This window comes from Brassica rapa, chromosome A10 (genome assembly GCF_000309985.2).
Source record: "Brassica rapa cultivar Chiifu-401-42 chromosome A10, CAAS_Brap_v3.01, whole genome shotgun sequence".
NCBI lineage: Eukaryota > Viridiplantae > Streptophyta > Magnoliopsida > Brassicales > Brassicaceae > Brassica > Brassica rapa.
The window spans coordinates 1,252,743-1,273,659 of NC_024804.2; the positions used below are offsets into that span (position 1 = coordinate 1,252,743).

The window sequence follows — 20,917 nt, forward strand, 5'->3', positions numbered from 1 at the left end:
TATGTTAACGTGTTAACTTAATCATTATCGATTCAACTAATATTATCCTAGCAGTTAACAATTATTGTAGCATATATAATCAAAATTTAGGGTAAGAAAGAGAAACATATAAAAAAAATAGGGCAAGGGTAAAACGGGAAAGGGAAACAAAAATATCTATAGTGGACATGAGTTTTTCTTGCTTTAGGGTAGTTTTTTAATTTCTTGGTGGTTTAGGTATATTCAGCCAATTGTCTCTTGTAACCAGCATTCACCACAATTGAAGTATCTAATTTTTTTTTAAAATTGAAATATTTTTTCTTAATGCTTCTTTCACTATCGACCAAATTGTAGTGAAATGATTTGTCTTAATAATTTTCTTTTCTTTTTCTTAAATTATTATCTGTTTATAAATTATACTATGAAATTATTGGTTCGACATGACGACTATCTAAAATTCATAACTTGAAAATAACCGGAAAAACCAAAAAATCAAATATTTTAACCGAATAAACTAAAATGAATATTAATTTAAAATTATACTTATGTTTTAAAAGATTAAAAACTAAAAAAAAAAACTTAAAACCGAACCAATATCCATATTAGACAGATTTAATATTTTTTTATTAAATAATGAAACTAATAATCACATCATGCGCAAGGAGCGTGTTATTACATAGTTTCCATATATTTAGCTAAACAAGTCATATAAATAAGAAGATAGTCTTCGCCGTGATTTTGTTTGAGTGATCTACAACAATTATTGAGTGATGAGGACATTTTCATGTTACACATATATGGATAAAGACTGGAAAAACACTAGAAAGAATATCTTACATTGCTACTAAACGGTCAAACTTGGCCCACCTTCGTCCATAATTGTTCGTAGATGCATTCGAGATTGTAAAAAGCATATTAAAAAGTTGATGATAATTACTCAAAAGCGGTCTTTCGTAATACTATATTATAGTAAGTGTCACAAATGTTATTGGCTTCGTGATTGAAGGTAGGTCTCATCAAATCTATACTATTAAAGCAAAATCCTTTTTATGATTATGCTCCTGACTTTTTTAAAAAATTACAAAACATACCATTGTTTTTTTTAAAATACCTTTAATGATTTACATAAATTTAAAGCCCATTCGATAGGCCCAAATTGAACCATTGTTAACCCATTAGGCCCATTCTGTTTAAAATATATTTAGTGAAAATCATTAAAAATATTGTTTTATTTTTTATACAGGGATTATACATTTAAGAGATAAACAAATATATTAATCCATTATGCCAATTTGTGTAAAATATCTATACTTAAAATTATAAAAAGCCTGTTTTATTTTTAAAGTTGAGATTATACATTTAAGAACTAAACAAATTAATATATGTGATATATTTAAAAATTAAAAAAACAACGGATTAGAAGTCCAATATGTGTAAACACAATTTTACTAATAACAAATAAATTACAATACAATTTATAAAAATAAAACCATATTTGATAATAAACTATTCAAACACATACTTTCACTAATTAGAATTACAATTTATAAAAATAAAACCATATTAGAAAATAGACTATTGAAACACATCCTCATCAAATAGGCCTCTGAGCGGCGCATCTCCTCTGCGACATAAAGAGCGGAGCAGGTCGTCTTCTCCCGATCTCCCTCCTCGGTGGGCCGTATTTCTCACCGCCACCGGGGATGGATTCGCCTAGTCGTCTTCTAGCTTTGGTCTTGTCTTTTGTTTCTGTCATGGGTCGTGATGTGCAGATCTGGAGGTTACTGTGACTCCCTATCACCACAACGCGACCTAGCTTCACGTTTTGGATAAGTCTTCTCCTTTCTCCCTTGCGGTTTATCGACAATTGGTTGTGGTTTTAGTGAGGATTCGATGGTTATGGTAGGCTACTTATGGTAGCTAGGGTTTGGCTTGTTAAATTTGTTGCGCCTCATCTTTGTTTCCTCCGATCTGGTTTCCTTGCTTGTGGGGTGTATCTCGTTTTGATGGTGGTTCAGGTTCAGTTTTCGTCCGGAGAGTTGGGTTCTGTGGTGAGTCTGGCGCCATATGTCAGATCGAGGATCTGTTGACGGTGCAGTGTCGCTGCTGGGAGCAGGACAGGTGCTTTCGCTGACGTCGCTCCAGTTCTTTCTTCAACTCTAGTTTGGTTGCTGTTCGTCTGTTGTTCAGAACGTCTTCGGTGCGTCGCTATCGCGATCTGTTCTCTTAAGCGGGCTCGTTTCAGAGCTTAATTTCCGTATTGGTGTTCCTCATCTCGCTTGGTTTCTTCAGATGGTCTTTAATCTGTGGTGGCTTCTCCAATTGGTTCTGGTTTTGTTTGAAGTCTGTTGGTTTCTTGATCCGTATGCAACAACGGTGAGTCGTCTCGTGGATCCTGGGTTGTCTTTGGCTTCTTATCGGTGAAAAGGTTTGTAATTGAGGCAGTAGATTGGCCTCTCTTAGTTCTGCTGTTACTTGTCGCAGCCTGATCTTTTCTGTTCTTCGATTTGGTTGTCAAGCTTGCCAGGCGCTCATCCTCGGTTCGTCTGGCTGTCCCTATGTAAGCCTCCGGTGGTTATGGGTCTTTAGGCTACATGTCTTCTTTAAAGTCGTGAACTTCTTTGAACTTTAGGTTTTTGGTTTGACTTATCCTTTGTTTTTGTGCACCCGTGTTTGGGTTTTAGTGTCCCATCTGTGGGTTTTAGTGTCCCGTCTTTGGGTTTTAGATTCTGGGGATATCATCATTTTCCGTCAGCCTATGTATTTCATCTTTGGATCAATATAATTTCAGTTGGGAAAAAAAAAAAACACATCCTCATCTAATTAGAAATAATATTAAAATTGAAAAATGACATTTTAATAGGTAAAATACCCGCCATTTGAAATGGCGGGTCAGTATCTAGTATTAGTTTAAATCAAATACGTTACGCACTTGTATGATTTCTTAATACCATTATTTTTTGTTACAAAAAAAATTTAGCACTACGCAAACGTATATGCGTATGTACTAAATTTATGATTGACAGAATCTGCACATATCACTCAAGAAATATATTAGAAAATGATTTTCTTTTTCCGTTTCCTTACGCTTCCGGAGAAAACAAAAACCTTAGTTTTGTATTATTTAATTTGCATATGGAGTTCGAACTTCATACATAATTAAGTGTGTAGTAATTGTTCATCATTGAACAATAATGTATGTGAAAGTTGGTTTAAAAAAAAAATGTATGTGAAAAAAACTTTCTACGTTGAAAAACTTTTGTAGATATTCAAGACTTGTATGTCCACAATTTCTTTTGAGTTGTTCATATGAACGAACATTACTTCATTTTGATTTTAAACAAAAGGCAGTAGGATTGAACGGGATATAAATTCTTAGCATATATTGGGCTCTTAATTTTTAGGCCATTATTAGGGTCCCATTTTATTAATCCATTAAAATATCAATAATGGGCTGTGAAGGTCTAATCTTAAGTGTCGTATTATGTTTGTCAATATTGCTGTCACAACGAGGCTGTTCAACAAAATTTAAATGGCAAAGTTTAAATTAAGGTCAAAGCTGAACTTAATAAAATCATTGTTATCAGCTTAAAAAGCTCACCGACTAAGAGATTCAACGAAACGATATAATCCTCACAAGATTGATTTTGGTGTGGTGATCAGTTGCTCGGAGAAACAGTATGAGTCTTGGTGAAACAAAGCAGATCTGACTTGGAAAAGCCAAGGTTTATGATGAGTTCTGACCTTTCAAATTTGGCAGCTGGTTGGATACCATTTGACTTGTTAATTATTATGCAGAAAAACAGATTTCAAGAGCTTTTAATTACAAGAAAAATGTTTTTTATTGTTCTTTGATAAACTTTTATGTGTTACATAACAATTGATTAAAAATTCACATAGTTTAAAACATTGCCAAAAATATATTCACAAATAATGCAACACGGAAAAAGATTAAGAGGAAAATCATATTGAATCAAAGCCATAAAGCCCCAGCTTGTCTGAGAGTAGGCACTAAATCACCATTAATATGAGCAGCCATCAGATTCTCCAATCCTCCAAACAACTTTCCTCCTATGAACATGACTGGTAAGTTCTCTTTATTAATAACAGTTTTACCCAAATCACTTATGATCATATCGTTATTGTCTTCTTCGTCAATCTCAACTACTAATGGGTTCACGCCGTGTGTCAGTAACAACCTTTTCACCACATGTCCCATACAACAACCCTTCCTCGCAAACACCACCACAGCATTCTCCATCACCAAAACGTTATAGCTTGATTTCTTAGTGCTTGAAGATGATGGCTTTTGTGGTGATGGTGATGATGTTAGCCATGATAATGATGATGATGGTTTATCTTCATTCTTTGGACGGAAAATGCTATTGGCCGGTGTGGTCTTCGTCCACGATGACTCGTATGCTCTTATTGCTTTTTGCATAATTGATTTAGAGAGAGAAGAGAGACAAGAGAGAGGGAGAGAGAGAGAGAGTCTTGTTTAGTTGTGATGGATTGGTAAGAGATTAGATTAAAGAATTTATATAGAGAACTCTAGAATATCCGAAGCAACGTCACCGTATCTAAATTACATATCCATTGCTGTACTTGTGATTACTTATTAATGTTGAGTGTAAATTATCTAAAAAAGTTTTTAAGACATTTAGTGTTAATTAACTTAGGAATGAAAGATAAGTTTTGATCTCATTGTCGGAAATCAAATGCGACAACTCAATATTTTGGAGTATAATTATTATTATCTTATAACGTAATGCCATTTCTATCCTATTGTAATTTAGAAAATCAATGACTTGCACGATATAGTTTATTTCAAAAAATAATTGATGACGCCGACATAGTAAATGGCTGACGACAAGGCTGATGTCAACCGATTTCTTTAGTTGTTTTCGACTTATGTCACAATTACAATTGTCTTCGTATGGTTACGCCAATGGATAAATGCAAATCATTGTATGGACCATTAGATTTTAAGATCATCTCTATTACGTCATGATGATGACTTATTTTCTTTAACATTAAGAAATAAGATAACAATTCGGTATATTATATTTTAGTTGAAACTTGAAAGAAATGATTAAACCTACGTAGAATAATTAAAAAAATGTTTTTCTCCATCAAAAATATAAATACATGGTGACAGTATTGTATAGGCACATAATATAGATACCATTTCATCGAAATACCTCAACAACTAAACTTAATTTTGAAGCCTTTGATAGGATTAGTTAACCTTACATACAATCTGTTGATTGATTGGAAAAAAACATTGCACGAACGTCACGAACTCCACAAAGCCTTGTTGATGACGTGGTAATTTGTGGAAAAATCTAAACAACCCCCACCCCTTTCGTCAAAAGGAAACAGCTGAGAAGAACGAGAGAAAATGACAGAAGATGGACCCTCACCGTGATAAAACCACACGACATTTCCTTTAACTTTACAAAACAACTAGCCGTGTCTCTTTAGTTTATACTACAACGCGTGTAATTTTGAATCACTTTTACTCAAACTATACAATACGGTCCATCTAATTTGTTTTCTCAGGAAGTTAATTGGATAATACATGACATCATTAAGAAGAAGCAGCCGTCGGTTATTATATACGAAGACATCAAATAAGAGATTTTACTTGGTCAAATTTTTTAAATAAATTGTTTTCAATTTGACGTCATCTGACTTTGCCGGGGTATCGTCACCCCCATAAAACTCCACACCGGTAAAAAGAAGAAAAAAAAGACGTCTGTATCATGGTGGCGCCGGCATGGTGTCACCAAATACAAAGGGACCCATATTGCTATGCTCATACGAATCTTATAATACGTATGCGCTAAGATTATTTTTTCGACGATATAAATTTCTCTACAGGTAGATAACGCTGGCAACTGGTTGAGAACAGAAATTTTGAATAGCAAAGTTATAAGATTTTAAATATCGCAAGTAATATTAGGATTATAAATAAAAACGTGTCTAGCCATACGAATATGTTTGTTATTATTATTTTTTAAATCCAGCCAAACAATTTTCCCGGAAAGCGCAAGAAAATATAAACAAGAACATGACGACCAAAGCTAATCCAAGTTTCAATGTCTCGACTTAAAGTAAGCAGTTCCAGGATCGATCACGATAAAGGACAAAATAGTCATTTTGAGAGAAACGGATGGAACTTACTATATAGTTCCTTGTTTTCACTTCTTAGAGCTAGGCTCCAAGTTCATCGCTTGAAGGTTAAGCAACAGATCATTGGAGCTTAGGTAGACCTTGTTAGCTGATTTTGCAATGGTCTGAGCAATCTCTCTCGCAGCTTCGATCTTTCTCAGAGTTATGAATGCCTCATTGTTTGCAATTGCTTGTCCTATAAGTTGAGCACTTTTAGCTTCTCCCTGCACAATGAATCAACACACACACACACACACACACACACCAAATGCTTTTAGCAGAGTCACCCCAAGGACCTATAATCTCTGTTAAAAGCTTTCAATTACAGTTCCCAGTTATCATTTACCTCCGCACGGATAACAGCACTTCTCTTGTCTTGCTCAGCTTTCTCCACAATGAACTTGGCACGTTCAGCTTCCTGAGCAGCGACTTGCTTTGCCTCGATTGCAGCTGTGAACTCTTTGCCAAAAGTGAGAGTCGTGATGGAGACATCATCAAGAGCAATGTCGAAGTTCGAAGCTCTCTCCGTCAGAATCTTGCGTATCTCTCTGCTCACAGCCTAGAGGCGAGTCAAAAAATAAAGTCAACCATAATGAACAAAAGAGTAGAACAAAATTGTACTAAGAAGAATGTCGAGTTACATACTTCTCTCTGAGTGATGAGCTGGCTTGCATTGTACTGAGCCACCACAGCCTTCAGTGTTTCATGGATGATGGAAGGGAGAACCCTTTCACTGTAATTCTCGCCTAGGGTTCGGTAAATATGAGGCAAACGGTCACCCATGGGACGTGTGAGAACCCTAAGTCCAATTTTGATCTGTGCAAACAACAAACAATAAGTTTATTTTCTGTTCCAGCTCAAATAATATAACAAATACACAAAAAAAAAATAAAGATAAACAGCACACCGTCTGAAGATCATGACTACCAGTGCTGCTCTCAACAAGATAGGGTCGTGCACGGACGTCATAGATGATTGGCCTCTCAAACCATGGCAACATAAAATGCGTACCTTCCGGGTACACCTTATAAAAAAAAAAACAAATCTGAGAGTGAAACTCACATTTATCAAAATAAGTATTCATAGACTATTGTAAGTTGGAGGAATAATAATACAAAACCTTTTCCTTGATACCGGTTAATCGGTTGAACATGACGGCACGATGCCCACCCTCGACATTGTAGAGGCTGTTAGTGATGGCGTAGACACCGAGCCCACCGATAACGCTGACCTTGAGAAGCGCGGAGAGAGCAGGAGATCCAGGGATGTTCGGCACTTTGTTGAAACTCATGATCTACCAAAACCAAAAGCAATCGACATTATAGAATCGATTAGTTTCAGTAGATAATCCAAAGATCCGAAAGACTTAACACATCAATAGAAAAGCCAAAATCGATCGAGCCTTTTGACCATTTAGAATCAGTAACTATAGATCGTTGATGCAACGAGAGCAAATCTACGAGTTTACATCACAAACATTTTAACTCTAAATCAGGCACATCGTAGACTTTATCGGCATACAAACGGAACATACCAATAAACAGAGTGAAAAATTGGAGATACGAACGGAGGATCGAGAGAGATAAAGGTACCTTAGCTCAGCTCTTAATCACCGGTGAGGCTAGGGTTTAGGAAGGATCACGATCGGAGATAGTCGGCGAACAAGCTTAGGGTTTTAGAATCGAGGAGTGACGACAATTGAACTCCCGATATATCAGAAACTTTCTTGTATATTTGGGCCGAATTAATCAGGCCCATTACTAAGTATTTGCTTTTATAGGCCCATTATGTGAGTTAAGTCTTTTCTTTTTGTCAGATGTGTATATATCACTAAAAGTCTAAAAGTATGCTTCATTAGGCCCAGAATGTCGCTTCATTAGGCCTAAGGAGTACACGAAACAGTCACTCACGGTGTTACTCGTCTCACTGCATTAAAATGTTATGGCAATTAGATAATACTTGCCTGATAATAGAACAACTCTTTGAACTCATATTCCCGTCTTTATTCAATACTAATCAATAAGCTGGTCAAAATAAAATAATAGCATACTAACCAACAAAGAGTTATATGGTCCATGTCTAGTAATCGCATGTGACTGCTATTATTTCGGATCTGAGGGACCAATAAAAGAATCAAAATCATATTTTATCCATTTTAAAATAATGTAATGATAAATCAATTATTGTATTTTATTAGCTACCAAGTGGTTTAGTGGTTTATCAGTATAGCAAGACCGCCGTTCTTTGCTCCGATTTTCACGTAGAGTTGAGATTATTGGTATAAATTCAGATTAGTAACTTGTATTTAAATAAGAAAATATCTAACTTAGACATTACATGCGAACCAAATGAGAGTCGAAAGATTTGGACTACAAAGATGCCGGAAAAAACTTATCATCTCTGAATCTCTCCATACAGAGATGGAAGGACTTATATGGGCAATGTCTTGTTTACAAAAGCTACACTGCACTGCGATTTATATGAAAACGGATTACTCTGATTTGTTGGACATGATTGCTAATCCTATCGACTAGCCGGCTTTTACTTCTAAGCTAATCTCATTCCGGTTTCTACAAGTTATTTTTTCTGAGTTCAGCATTCTCCGCATACCCATGACTAAGAACGTGTATGCAGATTTTTTCGTCAAAGAGGCGAGATTTAATGGTGTCTTTTTTTCCATATAAATCAAACTCAGCCGATAGAGCGTCTCTTCGGAAAGTCTCAAGACCGCCTACTACTTAATCTTAGAAGATGGACGTCCAGAAAAAAAACATTACATGTGAACCAAGTTTCCTTCTTCGATATACCGAATTTATGTATATTCAAGTTGACTTAGACATTTAGACATTAGTACATTACTAATGACAACTATAGACGAATGTTATATGTAGTAAATTAATAATCTCTCATTTCATTTCACGGAAATAAATGAACAAATTTCATAATCCAAACCGGGTGGAATAATCAGAAACAAATACAAGGCAACGATCACAATATTCAAAAGAGAAACTTCAAACATAAGACAACAAGTCCAAAACCAAACCCAAGTCCAACTCTCCTCTCACCAGATGCTGACTTATCTGCCGGCGCTGCAGCCTTTTTACTTGAGTTAGACTTGGTGTCATCATCGGAAACCCCAGTGGTCGGAGATTTCGGGGCAGGAGCAATCGGGGAAAGCTTGTGCTCTCCGAACATCTCACCAGGCAACAAAACCATGTCCACAACATATACCGCGAGAGGACGTTGTGATCTCAACGCGTTGCTGACACGTGTCTCCACGTAACCCGTTGAGACATTGACTTGGTTAGCTTCACCGGTGAAGTTAAGACCGTAAACACCGTTGTCACGGCCGGAAGCTTGAGTCCTAACCGGGTTACTTACGGAGAGGAGATCGTCCAAAGTGTAGAATTTAGGGCTAACGTGGTAGAGAATGAGTTTGACTTGTTCGTCTGCGCTCAACTTGTTTAGAGTTCCGGCCTTGAGGTTTTGGAAAGCATTGTCCGTTGGCGCGAACACGGTCATGCCTTCGGATGAACTGTTGACTTGAATGTTCACTTGTTCCCCAACTTGAGTGATTTTCAAAAGATGGATGAAGGTAGTGAATTGACCGCCTTTTTCGAGGATTGCCGTGAGGTTTATAGGACCAGCAGGGCCTGGAGCGGGTGCTGCCGGCTGAGCTGATGTCTCCGTTGAGAGAATCACGGCGGCGATGAGGAGGAGAGGAGCTAGAGTTAGACGTGCGATAGCCATTACTAGTTTGTTCAGTTAAACTGTGAAGAGTGATTGGTATAGCGAGGTGGGAAGGGGATGGTTTATATGGAAGTATAATGTGTGGAGTGATGAGTTGTGACTTTGTTGGAATGAGATGGCCAAGTCAATACAAAATGTTCAAGACAAAATAATGTTTCATAGAGATCATATTATTAATAGTATATGTACATATAGCCGTTAAGATCCATTTATATGATTCTCAAAAAACATTTGACAACTATATTAGAAATACAATATGAAGTGGTGTATCCGTGGTTAGAGCCCACATCACATGTAATGGCATCCAGTGAATAATTCGAATTTACATACAACTTTTAATAGGAGATATTAAGATAAGGTTGCACAACACAACTTGAGGTGGACGTAAATAATAATAAGAATTTGAATGGAAAATTGAAAAAAAATGAAAGATCCAAAATAAACGTAAAATCTTCTACCAATAGAGTGCATAGAGTGCTCATAAACGTCAACTCTATTTTAGATGATATCATCTTTAGAAGTTAATTCAGAAACTAGATAATAGTATAAAACTTCTGAGGGTTTTACAAGAATCTTTTGTTACCAGTAAATATTGACTAGTGAAATTATAATCTAGAAGAAATGAATGGAGCAGTAATTAATTTCTTGAAGACATTATTTTGTAAAATTTAGCATAAAACACTGTCTAAATATGCGTGTATTATAATCTAGAAGAAATGAATGGAGCAGTAATTAATTTTTTGAAGACATTATTTTGTAAAATTTAGCATAAAACACTGTCTAAATATGCGTGTACATACATATAATGTACATGGATGCGTATAGATGCGTAGACATGTTCATATGTAGAAAAGAATATATGTGTGTTCTGTTTCTGTAAAAAAGAACAAAATGAGTGGACAAACTGACTAAGTGACAGCTGGGAAGCACAAGGTGGCATGTGGAAGATTGGAAGAAGACCCATATATATATTAATATTGCCTCATCCTTGCAATTATATAAAGTGAATACAGTTTTTATTTTAGATGACGGCACGCAGTTGGAACAAGTTAGTTTCCACCCAGAGTTATATTGGGCCTCGAATGTGGGTTTAGCTCTGGTCTGTGTGGAATGCTTATAATGGACTGATTTATAAATGTGGCCCAGACATTACCATCTTTAAATGGATGAACAAGTTTCCCCTACTAAAGGAGAAGAAGACGGAACAAGTTTTAGAAAGAAGCATCCAAGTGGTGGCACCTGAGCAAGCATGCAGCCATACACTCGTCACGCTCGGTCCGTCGCGTCCGCCACATCATCACGTGGCTCTCACGTGTTTACTTGAGTAAAATAAAAATGTTATGACATCGAAGCTGATGTGTAAGAACATGCACTTTGATGTGCCATGCAACTTGAAATGTGTCTACTCTCTCCATTCACAACTCATAAGCTCACCTAATTCTCATCTTCACTCGTAATAATTATTTCATATTTCTTCATCCACGATAAATGATTTCAAAAGAGAGAATACATAATCTGCAGCGTCAGATTTTATTTTCAGTGTAAGACATTACATGGTGATTAATCACCTGATTGGAATAACCGTAATAATTTCGAAGTTAACATAACATACTAATTAATCTCAACAACGGGAATTGCATTACTTTATAGAAATATGTGTGTGTGTGTGTGTGTTATAAAAGCTAATTTGCCAGAGTGTTATAAGGTATTCTACTCGAAAAACAAGTTTAAGAGCATTTCCAATGTAAAACTCCATATTTTCCTCTAAAATGGAGTAAAAATGAAAATAGAGTAAAATTGCTCTAATCCTATTCCATTTCCCACTCCATTATAGATTAATGAACAAACAAAAAATAAACTACTCCATTTATGAAGTAAATTTCATTATAGAGTGAGATATGAAGTTGAGTTGGAGCATTCCTTACTCTATATCCACTTTTACTCCATTTTACAGGAAAAAGTGGAGTTGGGATGAAGATCCCCTAACTAATGCATAAACAAAAAAACATAGTGCATGTTGAATGTCATTCCGATTAGCGGTACCTATTTTCATTAATTCGATCCGTATTAAACCTAAACCTTACCAAAACTATATTCTAAAACCTCGATAGATCATATAGAAATATAACTAAGACCTCACTGAAAGAAAATAGAAAACACATTTCCTTGCGAAATTTAATTAATATTCCCTAAAAAGCAAGATCTAAACGAAAACTTTTTTTTTTGATAAGTATCTAAACGAAAACTGTAACCAACCAAATCATATTATTAATTTGTTTTAGCCGAAACCATTTAATACTTTTAGAACCTCGTTGATTCTTCTATTTTTAACAGAATTAGAATAAATAAATTAGGACTGAATTATGATGTCAAAGGCACGCTGCACAACCAAAAATCTCCTATAAATACCGAAACTCCATGCATGCAAATGTAGAAGCCTTAACTCACAATTAAAGTAAAAAAAAAAGATGGGTCCAACCTCTCTTATCTCCTTCTTTTTCACATTCTTGGCCCTTTTCCATGGCTTCACTGCTCAGCAGTGGCCCAACGAGTGCCAGCTCGACCAACTCAATGCACTCGAGCCGAGTCAGATCATCAAGAGTGAGGGTGGTCGCATTGAGGTCTGGGACCACCATGCACCTCAGCTCCGTTGCTCTGGCTTCGCCTTTGAGCGTTTCGTCATTGAGCCTCAGGGTCTTTACTTGCCCACTTTCTTGAACGCCGGCAAACTCACGTTCGTCGTTCACGGTGCGTTTCCGTTAACTAACATATCGTCGATCCATATATTTAATTATAGTGTGTTACCAGAATTTCTGTATGTTTTTTTATTCATATAATTTTCTATTTCATGAATAATAGTAACCTACAAAATCAAATATACAAATCTATAAGGGTAATAAAATGTGTGTGTATATATTTAATTTTACTATAAAAATAATAGTCAACATAAAACTGGTTTGATTATTAGAATAAGTTTGAGGGTTTTTTTTTTTGTTAAAGTGATAAGTTTGAGGTTAGTTGTGTAAACTTTTGGTTTGTTCTTCTGATGTTTTTAAGTTAAGACTATACGTACGGTAACCAAATGAAAAGTTATTCTCCGGTTCAGATCGGTTTATTTTTGTTTCATTTGGATTGATCATTCTAATTTCATTTTTTTAGTTGTTTTGAATAATATGTTTTCCTGTTGCAACAAAACAGGACATGGTCTAATGGGAAAAGTGACTCCTGGATGCGCCGAGACATTCATGGACTCTCCTGTATTTGGACAAGGACAGAGCCAGGAACAAGGTCAGGAGGGTCAGGGTCAAGGCCAGGGTTTCCGTGACATGCACCAGAAAGTAGAGCACCTACGGTGCGGTGACACCATAGCGACACCACCTGGTGTAGCTCAATGGTTCTACAACAATGGAAATGAGCCTCTCATTCTTGTTGCAGCCGCTGACATCGCAAATAACCTGAACCAGCTTGACCGCAACCTCAGAGTAAGTCTAACAACAAAAAAAGAAACACGAAAACGATTTTTTTCCTTAAAGAGTGAACATTTTTCGGTTTGTGGTTGGAATAGTTCTTTTTCTTTTGCTTATCGAGAATAAAACTAATTTTTTTTTGGTTAGCCCTCAACTACTTTTTATAGAAAACAAAGTATTAACATGATAGTTAGTATTAAAAAAAAAAAGAAAATTTATAGGACTCGAACATTGATATATCTGCTCGTTGTTCTTAGTTTATATTCTTGAATATAATCGATTTATAAATTGATAAACTCAAATGATTAACATATATTAGGTTTAAATCTTCACTTTTAATTCCCCCCCCCCCCCCCCCCAATAATTAACCTAAAGATTAATAATCATATTTTTATGTTTACCTGCAGCCCTTTTTGATAGCCGGAAACAACCCACAAGGACAGCAATGGCTACAAGGCCGACAGCAACAAAAACAAAACAACATCTTCAATGGCTTCGCACCTCAGATCTTGGCTCAAGCCTTTAAAATCAGCGTCGAGACAGCTCAAAAGCTCCAAAACCAGCAAGTCAACCGTGGCAACATCGTCAAGGTCCAAGGTCAATTCGGCGTCATTAGACCACCCTTGAGACAAGGCCAAGGCGGTCAGCAACCACAGGAAGAAGGTAATGGTTTGGAGGAGACATTGTGCACAATGAGATGCACCGAAAACCTTGATGACCCGTCAAGTGCTGATGTCTACAAGCCATCGCTCGGATACATTAGCACACTCAACAGCTACAACCTCCCTATCCTCAGATTCCTCCGCCTTAGCGCTCTTCGTGGCTCCATCCATAACGTAACCCCCACGAAACTTTTATTTAAATTTGTGCTGACATTTTTTTTTCCAAAATAATAATAATTAATTTCACAATTTGGATAAATAACGGCAGAACGCTATGGTGCTGCCGCAATGGAACGTGAACGCAAACGCGGCACTCTACGTGACAAAGGGGAAGGCTCATATACAGATGGTGAACGACAACGGACAAAGAGTGTTTGACCAAGAGATCTCCCAGGGACAGTTACTTGTCGTGCCACAAGGCTTCGCGGTCGTGAAACGTGCCACAAGCCAACAGTTCCAGTGGATCGAGTTCAAGAGCAACGACAACGCACAGATCAACACACTCGCGGGACGCACCTCAGTCATGAGAGGTTTACCACTTGAGGTTATATCCAACGGGTATCAGATCTCACCCCAAGAAGCTAGAAGTGTTAAGTTCAGCACTCTTGAGACCACATTGACTCAAAGCAGTGGTCCTATGGGCTACGGTATGCCTAGAGTCGAGGCTTGAAGCATGAGTTAGTGATGTAACAGCGTTTGAATGTTCGGTTTTGTACGGTTTGTCATAAAAAATAATGTACAAAAGAAGTTCTACGCTTTAAGGCAGCTGTTTTGTTTTTGAGTTTTTAAGGACGCCTAGTTTACAACAACGACCGTCGTATAGAAGCGATCGTTGACACAGGCATGTAACGCTTTACTGAATAAAATCATAGTTAATCTTTCTCCTTTAATTTATATATCTTTGTTAATTAGAATAAAATCATAATTAATCTCTTAAGCTTATATGCTTCCTATGATTTAGGTAGAGTTTCCAGAGAAATAAATAAGGATGCAAGCAATAGCCAAACTTTCACAAAAGCTTTAGTGACAACATTTTAGTTTATTTCCACCATATGTGTTGCGAGTAAACAGAGACAAATGTAATAAAGTTTCTTCAGGTTAAAAAAAAAAAAACAGGAGAAACATTTTTTCACATGAAATCCTTCATTGGGTCCTCGTGGTGAACTCTCTTCATTCTGTAAGCTTCCATCTCTTCCGGAGTCACCTGCGATGAAAATGTGATATTTTAATTAGCAACAGTTCAGTTTAAGAATGTGATTCGATGCTATTAGAGTGGTAAGATAATTACATCGTTGGTGTATTTGACATTGTACTTGCGCTTTCTCTCATCCTTTTCCTCCCTCTTACGCTCATCCTCCTGCACATTATTGTACGCGTATCAGATACGTCTACAAGACATAAAAACGTCTTTGACAGAAGAGAAATATAAACGGAGTCTACGGCCTTCTTACCTTTTTAAGAGCATTAGCAAGTGCCTCCTCGTTCAATTCCAAATCTTCAGGAACATCGGTTCCCCATGCGGCCATCTTCTTCTCTTCAACCTTCTTTGGGCTCTCTGATCACCAAAACACCATTCATTTGCTTTGTTAGCACACGCAAACAACATTACAAAAACATATGCAGAATACGGAACTGAACAGCAAACAGAGTCAACAACACTAACCTTCACAGGCTTCTTTGCGAGCAATATTAGCCTTCATCAGATCAAGGGAAGCCTCTGCAGCCTCAATACCAGCAGAGCCTGTGCAGTAACTATTGCGAATCGTCTGCTGGCAACATCTATATCCCCATTGATGGTCTCTCCACCACGAGCCCCAAACAGTAGTATGATTGTTAGCGAGAACATCTTCCTCGTATTTGCTCTTTGGCAGTATAACCTCCTGTGTAGAAAACATCATGTATTAAGAACGAAACGAATCAACATTCAACACAAAAGCACAATATACCACATGTTGAGAAGTAAACCATCATAAACCGTACCTGTCCCTTTATAATCCTCCCTGCTCGGTCATACTCAACTTGTCTTTCGCTCTGTCCAAGCAAAAGCTCCATTGGAATTTCATCTTCTGTAGAAGCGTTCCCGTACTTCTCCATGATTGTGTCCTTCGTATGAGTCTTCAGTTTGTCTTTTGCAACCTTGAAATTCTTGTAGAGCAGCTCAGCTTGGGATGGAGCAGCTTGCATATGCATGTCCTGTCCCTTGTCAAACGCTTCCCAAGAGTGGATGTTCATCTGTTTGAACTCCAAAGCTTGGCCACTGTTTCTATATTGATTATCTCCCTGGATAGATGGTTAAGCAAAAATATGGTTAGTATCTTAGATTACCATAATATGAGATACAATAACGATGAACTACAACTAACCAAATAAAATTTATCATTCGGATCTGCATCTGGAAGCGGGTCTTCACGCATGGATCGAGTTTTAGGATCATAATGAGCCGAATTGATATCAAGGTTCAACAGGTATTTCGCTGTGTCTTCTCTGATACGCAGATTCCTGAAGTTAAGAAAAGGTTACATCGTTAGTGCATCAAATAAAAACACACCCAAATAAACATATGATAATAATTATAGAAACAGAGTAGTCCATACCTTACAGTTCCTGTACTACCACCACCAGTTGTCCGAACACGTTTCTCAACCTTTGCAAAGTCCATCTGCCTGCTCTCATCAACCTTAGCTTCATCGACCCTCAAGTCATCATCTTCTTCGTCTCCATCACTGGTTGCATCATCGCCTTCCTGGTTATTGTTCTTCTCCTCTAGCTTCTTAATCTGCTGCTCCTTGAGATACTTCTTCCGCGCATCCTCTTTTGCTTCATAAAGGTCTACCACACGATGGTAGGTTGAAGGGTCGTACCCATTCCACCTGTCCCTCTTGCCATCATAATCAAGCTCAAAACTCTCGATCTTTTCATCAGGCGCAATGTTCTTGTTCGTGTACTTCGCTCCAATCTTGCGAGGCCTATCCATACACGCCTTCGCAGTATGCGTCATTGCACCACAGCTTCAAAATAAAAAGTTAGAAACTTGAACAAATCCAAAACTAAAAAAAAAGCAAACTCTAACATCTTCAGAATCAGAGAAAGACATATACTTTTGACATGCTCCCTTGCGGTACTTTTCAGCTTGGTAGATCTTTGCACCTCTGTCGTACCAAGACTTTGTGTAATTGGGATCACTCTTCCACTTCCTTTGATGCTTCAAACTCGGCTTCTCGGAGTTGAGATACCATGGAGCAGAGGACATATACTGAGGAATGTGAGGATTGATCTCCTTTCCATCCTCATCTACCTCGGCTGGTGCAAGCCCGGCTTTACGAGCCTCCTCTAACTCTATTTGCTTCCTATGGTCTTCCCTAGACTTAAAAGCAACTGCAAACAAAAAAGAAACTCCCAAAATCAAAACCAGTGGAACTACAAGAAACCCTAAATCAGAGAACATAGTGAACCAACGATACCAAAGCCAATACTCTAAATCAGATTCTCTAAATCAGACTCTCTTTAAAGAATCGCAAACTGGATCTAACAAAAACCTAACGAGAAAGAGAACCAACGATACGAAACTCCAAAAGCCCTAACTTTCTGATTACATAATACGAAATCAGATTATCATAACAGAGATTCATGGCCAGCAAAGGAAATTTCAAAACTAAATCAAGAACCCAGCTTTCAAGAAGATCTAATGGAATCGTATAAGGAAAAGCTGATTGGAATCGGTACCTGAAGCCGTCGCCATGTTTATCGAATTGTTATCCTTCGACTCCTCTCAGGCCAACAAGAGAGATATAAAAGTGCGAGGAAACAAGGTTGATAAAGAAAAAAACGCAAACCGACATCGTTTAACGTAAGGCGGTCCACCGCTAAACCGGCATTGTTTTGTGACTAAATTGATTAATATGAGTAGAGTAATTAATTTTGATCAAAAAAAAAAGAGTAGAGTAATTAATTATACCCGATTAGAAAGGTTTTTCATTTATAGATCGAAAAATGATTTACAAACTACTATTATTTTTGTTTCGAACCATAATAATTGAATGTTTAAATTTTTATCATTTGTTTTCTCTTCAAAATATGGTATTTGCTTGAAATATATTAGTTGTTTGATGTTTGAGTTTTAAAAATTGTTTTTATATCTGACTTACATTCGTGGTTGAACCTATAGACCCAAAACATTGTACATAATCCGGTTCAGATTTAATTAAAAATTTAATTAACTAAAAATTCGATAGAAATTGGTAAAAATTCAAAAACTCGCTATTAATCCACGATTTGATACTATTGATCTGATAAAAACACAAAATATTTTATATATTCTTTTAAATATTGATTAAATTACTCATATTATTTTTATATTACATAAATTTGCGATTCTTTAGAATACTATGAAATTTCTTGATTTTGAATATTATGAAATTTAAAAATTAGAATATTACAAAATTTTGATTAGAGTAATTAATTAAATCTCTTAAGGATAATGGTAACACTTACCAAATAGTAATAATTCATTAAATTAAATTAAATTAAAAAAAGGTTCGTATACGCTTCAAAAGTCCGCAACGATCGTCAAAGCTTCGCTTCACACACGTCTTTCTCCATAACTCTCGTCTCAGCGGAGGTCACACAGATTCTTCTCCGAGAATCCAATGTCGTTCGAGGGGGAAGAAGAGGAGGAGACCTTCGAGCACACGCTCCTCGTGGTGCGCGAGGTCTCCGTCTACAAGATCCCGCCGCGAACCACCTCCGGCGGGTACAAGTGCGGCGAGTGGCTCCAGTCCGACAAGATCTGGTCCGGCAGGCTCCGCGTCGTCTCCTGCAAGGACCGATGCGAGATCCGGCTCGAGGACTCGAGCTCCGGCGACCTGTTCGCGGCGTGTTTCGTGGATCCCGCGAGGAGAGAGAACTCCGTCGAGCCGTCGCTGGATTCGTCGAGGTATTTCGTGCTGAGGATCGACGACGGGCGTGGGAAGTACGCGTTCATCGGGCTGGGGTTCGCGGAGAGGAACGAGGCGTTTGATTTCAACGTGGCGTTGTCGGATCATGAGAAGTATGTGAGGAGGGAGAAGGAGAAGGAGACTGGGGAGACGAGTGAGAGTGATGATCACATTGATATTCATCCCGCTGTGAATCATAGATTGAAGGTAAGCGGATCTGTTCATAAGCTTTACGGATTAAGATAAGATCAATGCGTAAAGCTGCTAAATTTAATATGAAATTGATTCATTCAGATACCTTTTGTCGCGTCATTGGCATTGCTAGTAGATCTGCTCTTGTTCGTAGGCTTAAAGATGTGTCTTTGGATTACACTGTTAGTGTAATTGGTAGTATTTAGATTGAATGGGTAATGTCACCAAGTGTTAGTCTCTTATCATACTTTGTTGCATAAACGAGAGAATGTCCCACTTTTATATTCTGGCAAATCTTCGTACTCACTATGAACGACCGGATCCTTAGGCTATAGTCTTTATTTAAAAGAAAAAAGAATTGTTTTTGATGTGACTGGAGTTTTTTGAGGGCCTGTCCTGGGTTATAAGTCGTGGAATCAAATTGAATGCTGCAAAAGTTCTCATTTTTGCTCGTTGAGTCTTTTTCATTAATGGTTCAGGATCACAAGTTTGTTCTAGCATCTGTTCCCAGTAGTAGACATTGATTTTGTTGAGTTCTTGCTCATATTAGTTTATCTGCTTTTGAAACTGAACTGTGGATTCAATCTCTTGCTAACTCAGTAGAAGCTAAAAAGAATGTTTTTTTGTGATTGGGTTTGAAGGAAGGTGAAACCATAAGAATCAACGTGAAGCCCAAACCAACGACAAGTGGCACTGGGATGCTCTCAGCTGCTCTTTCAGGGAACGGGAAGCCTAAACCTCTAGCACTTGCTCCACCACCAAGTGCTTCTACAAAAACCAGGTCTCCTTTACCGCCTCCACCAAATGATCCTATCGCTTCAAGGATCGCATCTGGTGGTTCTAAGGAACCAACGGATAACACAAGGCGCAGGAACGATCCACTGTCTGATCTATCTCAGCTCAAGGTAAGCAAACCCTTTCGTCCTAATAGCATCTAACTCAACCAAAAACGACATTTGAACCACTGAATCCTCCATTTTGGTGTGTACTCGCTCTGCAGAAGAATCTTCCTTCAACAAAGGGATCAGGATCGACAGGAGCTGCAGGATGGGCAGCTTTCTGATCACAAAGGAGTGTGAAATATCTAAGGTCTTGGACCCGTCCTGCTTCATCTTCTTGTGACTTGAGAGCAAGAGACATTAGAGGCAAGACACTAGACACCAAGACACACAGCAACCTGAGTTTTCCTTAATATATTGTATGTTTACTGGTAAACTGATGTGCGTTTTCTCTGTAATCCCAACACTTCCTGTTGTATTATTTTTTTTCCTTTTCAAATCATCTTTATTACATCTGCTGGATCTTGAGATTTAATAAGTTTAACAGATAAAAAGATTGTTACTTGTTCCAATTTGGAGAAAAAATTATAAGCACTCGTGGCTTTAATCGGTGTTAATGCTGGTTAGTTAAAATACTTAAATCCGATTGATTAGTCATATATTTGTAGGGGTGGGCATTTTACCCGAAATCCGAAGTGGCACCCAAACCCGATCCGAAAAACCCGAACCGAAATCCGAACCGAAGTAGCAAAATATCCGAACGGGTATTGAATTAGGAGAGATTGGATATCCGAACCCGAACGGGTAATATCCGAATCCGAATGGATATCCGAAAATAACCGAACATATGATAATTAACCTTATATTTATAGTTTACATCTTTCATTTTATATAAAATATTTATATTGATACTACACATACTTTAAATTCATATGATATACATACAATTACGTAGAAGATGATTTGCTATTCGCTTAAAA

At 37.4% G+C, this 20,917-nt stretch overlaps 6 protein-coding genes across 6 annotated transcripts; 2 read left to right on the plus strand and 4 right to left on the minus strand.

The window, feature by feature from the left end:
* Window positions 1-3,802: 3,802 nt before the first annotated feature.
* Window positions 3,803-4,512, minus strand: LOC103844309 (monothiol glutaredoxin-S13). The gene has a single exon (XM_009121108.2). It carries the CDS (start codon window positions 4,418-4,420, stop codon window positions 3,953-3,955), a length of 468 nt encoding a protein of 155 aa, XP_009119356.1. The 5' UTR covers window positions 4,421-4,512; the 3' UTR covers window positions 3,803-3,952.
* Window positions 4,513-5,951: 1,439 nt separating this feature from the next.
* On the minus strand, window positions 5,952-7,977 carry LOC103844307 (prohibitin-2, mitochondrial). Its single transcript, XM_009121107.3, has 6 exons — window positions 7,746-7,977; window positions 7,274-7,447; window positions 7,061-7,177; window positions 6,799-6,969; window positions 6,500-6,712; window positions 5,952-6,377 (listed from the first exon to the last, which is right to left on the minus strand). The coding sequence occupies exons 2-6, from the start codon at window positions 7,442-7,444 to the stop codon at window positions 6,183-6,185; spliced, it is 867 nt and encodes a 288-aa protein (XP_009119355.2). The 5' UTR covers window positions 7,445-7,447; window positions 7,746-7,977; the 3' UTR covers window positions 5,952-6,182.
* Window positions 7,978-9,039: 1,062 nt separating this feature from the next.
* On the minus strand, window positions 9,040-10,086 carry LOC103844306 (fasciclin-like arabinogalactan protein 9). Its single transcript, XM_009121106.3, has one exon. It carries the CDS (start codon window positions 9,901-9,903, stop codon window positions 9,151-9,153), a length of 753 nt encoding a protein of 250 aa, XP_009119354.1. The 5' UTR covers window positions 9,904-10,086; the 3' UTR covers window positions 9,040-9,150.
* A 2,236-nt stretch (window positions 10,087-12,322) lies between these two features.
* LOC103844305 (cruciferin CRU4) lies at window positions 12,323-14,816 on the plus strand. Its single transcript, XM_009121105.2, has 4 exons — window positions 12,323-12,651; window positions 13,102-13,385; window positions 13,778-14,206; window positions 14,301-14,816. The coding sequence occupies exons 1-4, from the start codon at window positions 12,372-12,374 to the stop codon at window positions 14,700-14,702; spliced, it is 1,395 nt and encodes a 464-aa protein (XP_009119353.1). The 5' UTR covers window positions 12,323-12,371; the 3' UTR covers window positions 14,703-14,816.
* Window positions 14,817-15,011: 195 nt separating this feature from the next.
* LOC103844304 (pre-mRNA-splicing factor SLU7-A) lies at window positions 15,012-17,942 on the minus strand. Its single transcript, XM_009121104.3, has 9 exons — window positions 17,756-17,942; window positions 17,131-17,407; window positions 16,627-17,040; window positions 16,396-16,531; window positions 16,013-16,312; window positions 15,696-15,912; window positions 15,484-15,587; window positions 15,321-15,389; window positions 15,012-15,236 (listed from the first exon to the last, which is right to left on the minus strand). Exons 1-9 carry the CDS (start codon window positions 17,769-17,771, stop codon window positions 15,162-15,164), a joined length of 1,608 nt encoding a protein of 535 aa, XP_009119352.2. The 5' UTR covers window positions 17,772-17,942; the 3' UTR covers window positions 15,012-15,161.
* A 638-nt stretch (window positions 17,943-18,580) lies between these two features.
* On the plus strand, window positions 18,581-20,508 carry LOC103844303 (uncharacterized protein At1g03900). The gene is made up of 3 exons (XM_009121103.2): window positions 18,581-19,173; window positions 19,800-20,063; window positions 20,159-20,508. The coding sequence occupies exons 1-3, from the start codon at window positions 18,679-18,681 to the stop codon at window positions 20,219-20,221; spliced, it is 822 nt and encodes a 273-aa protein (XP_009119351.1). The 5' UTR covers window positions 18,581-18,678; the 3' UTR covers window positions 20,222-20,508.
* Window positions 20,509-20,917: the final 409 nt, after the last annotated feature.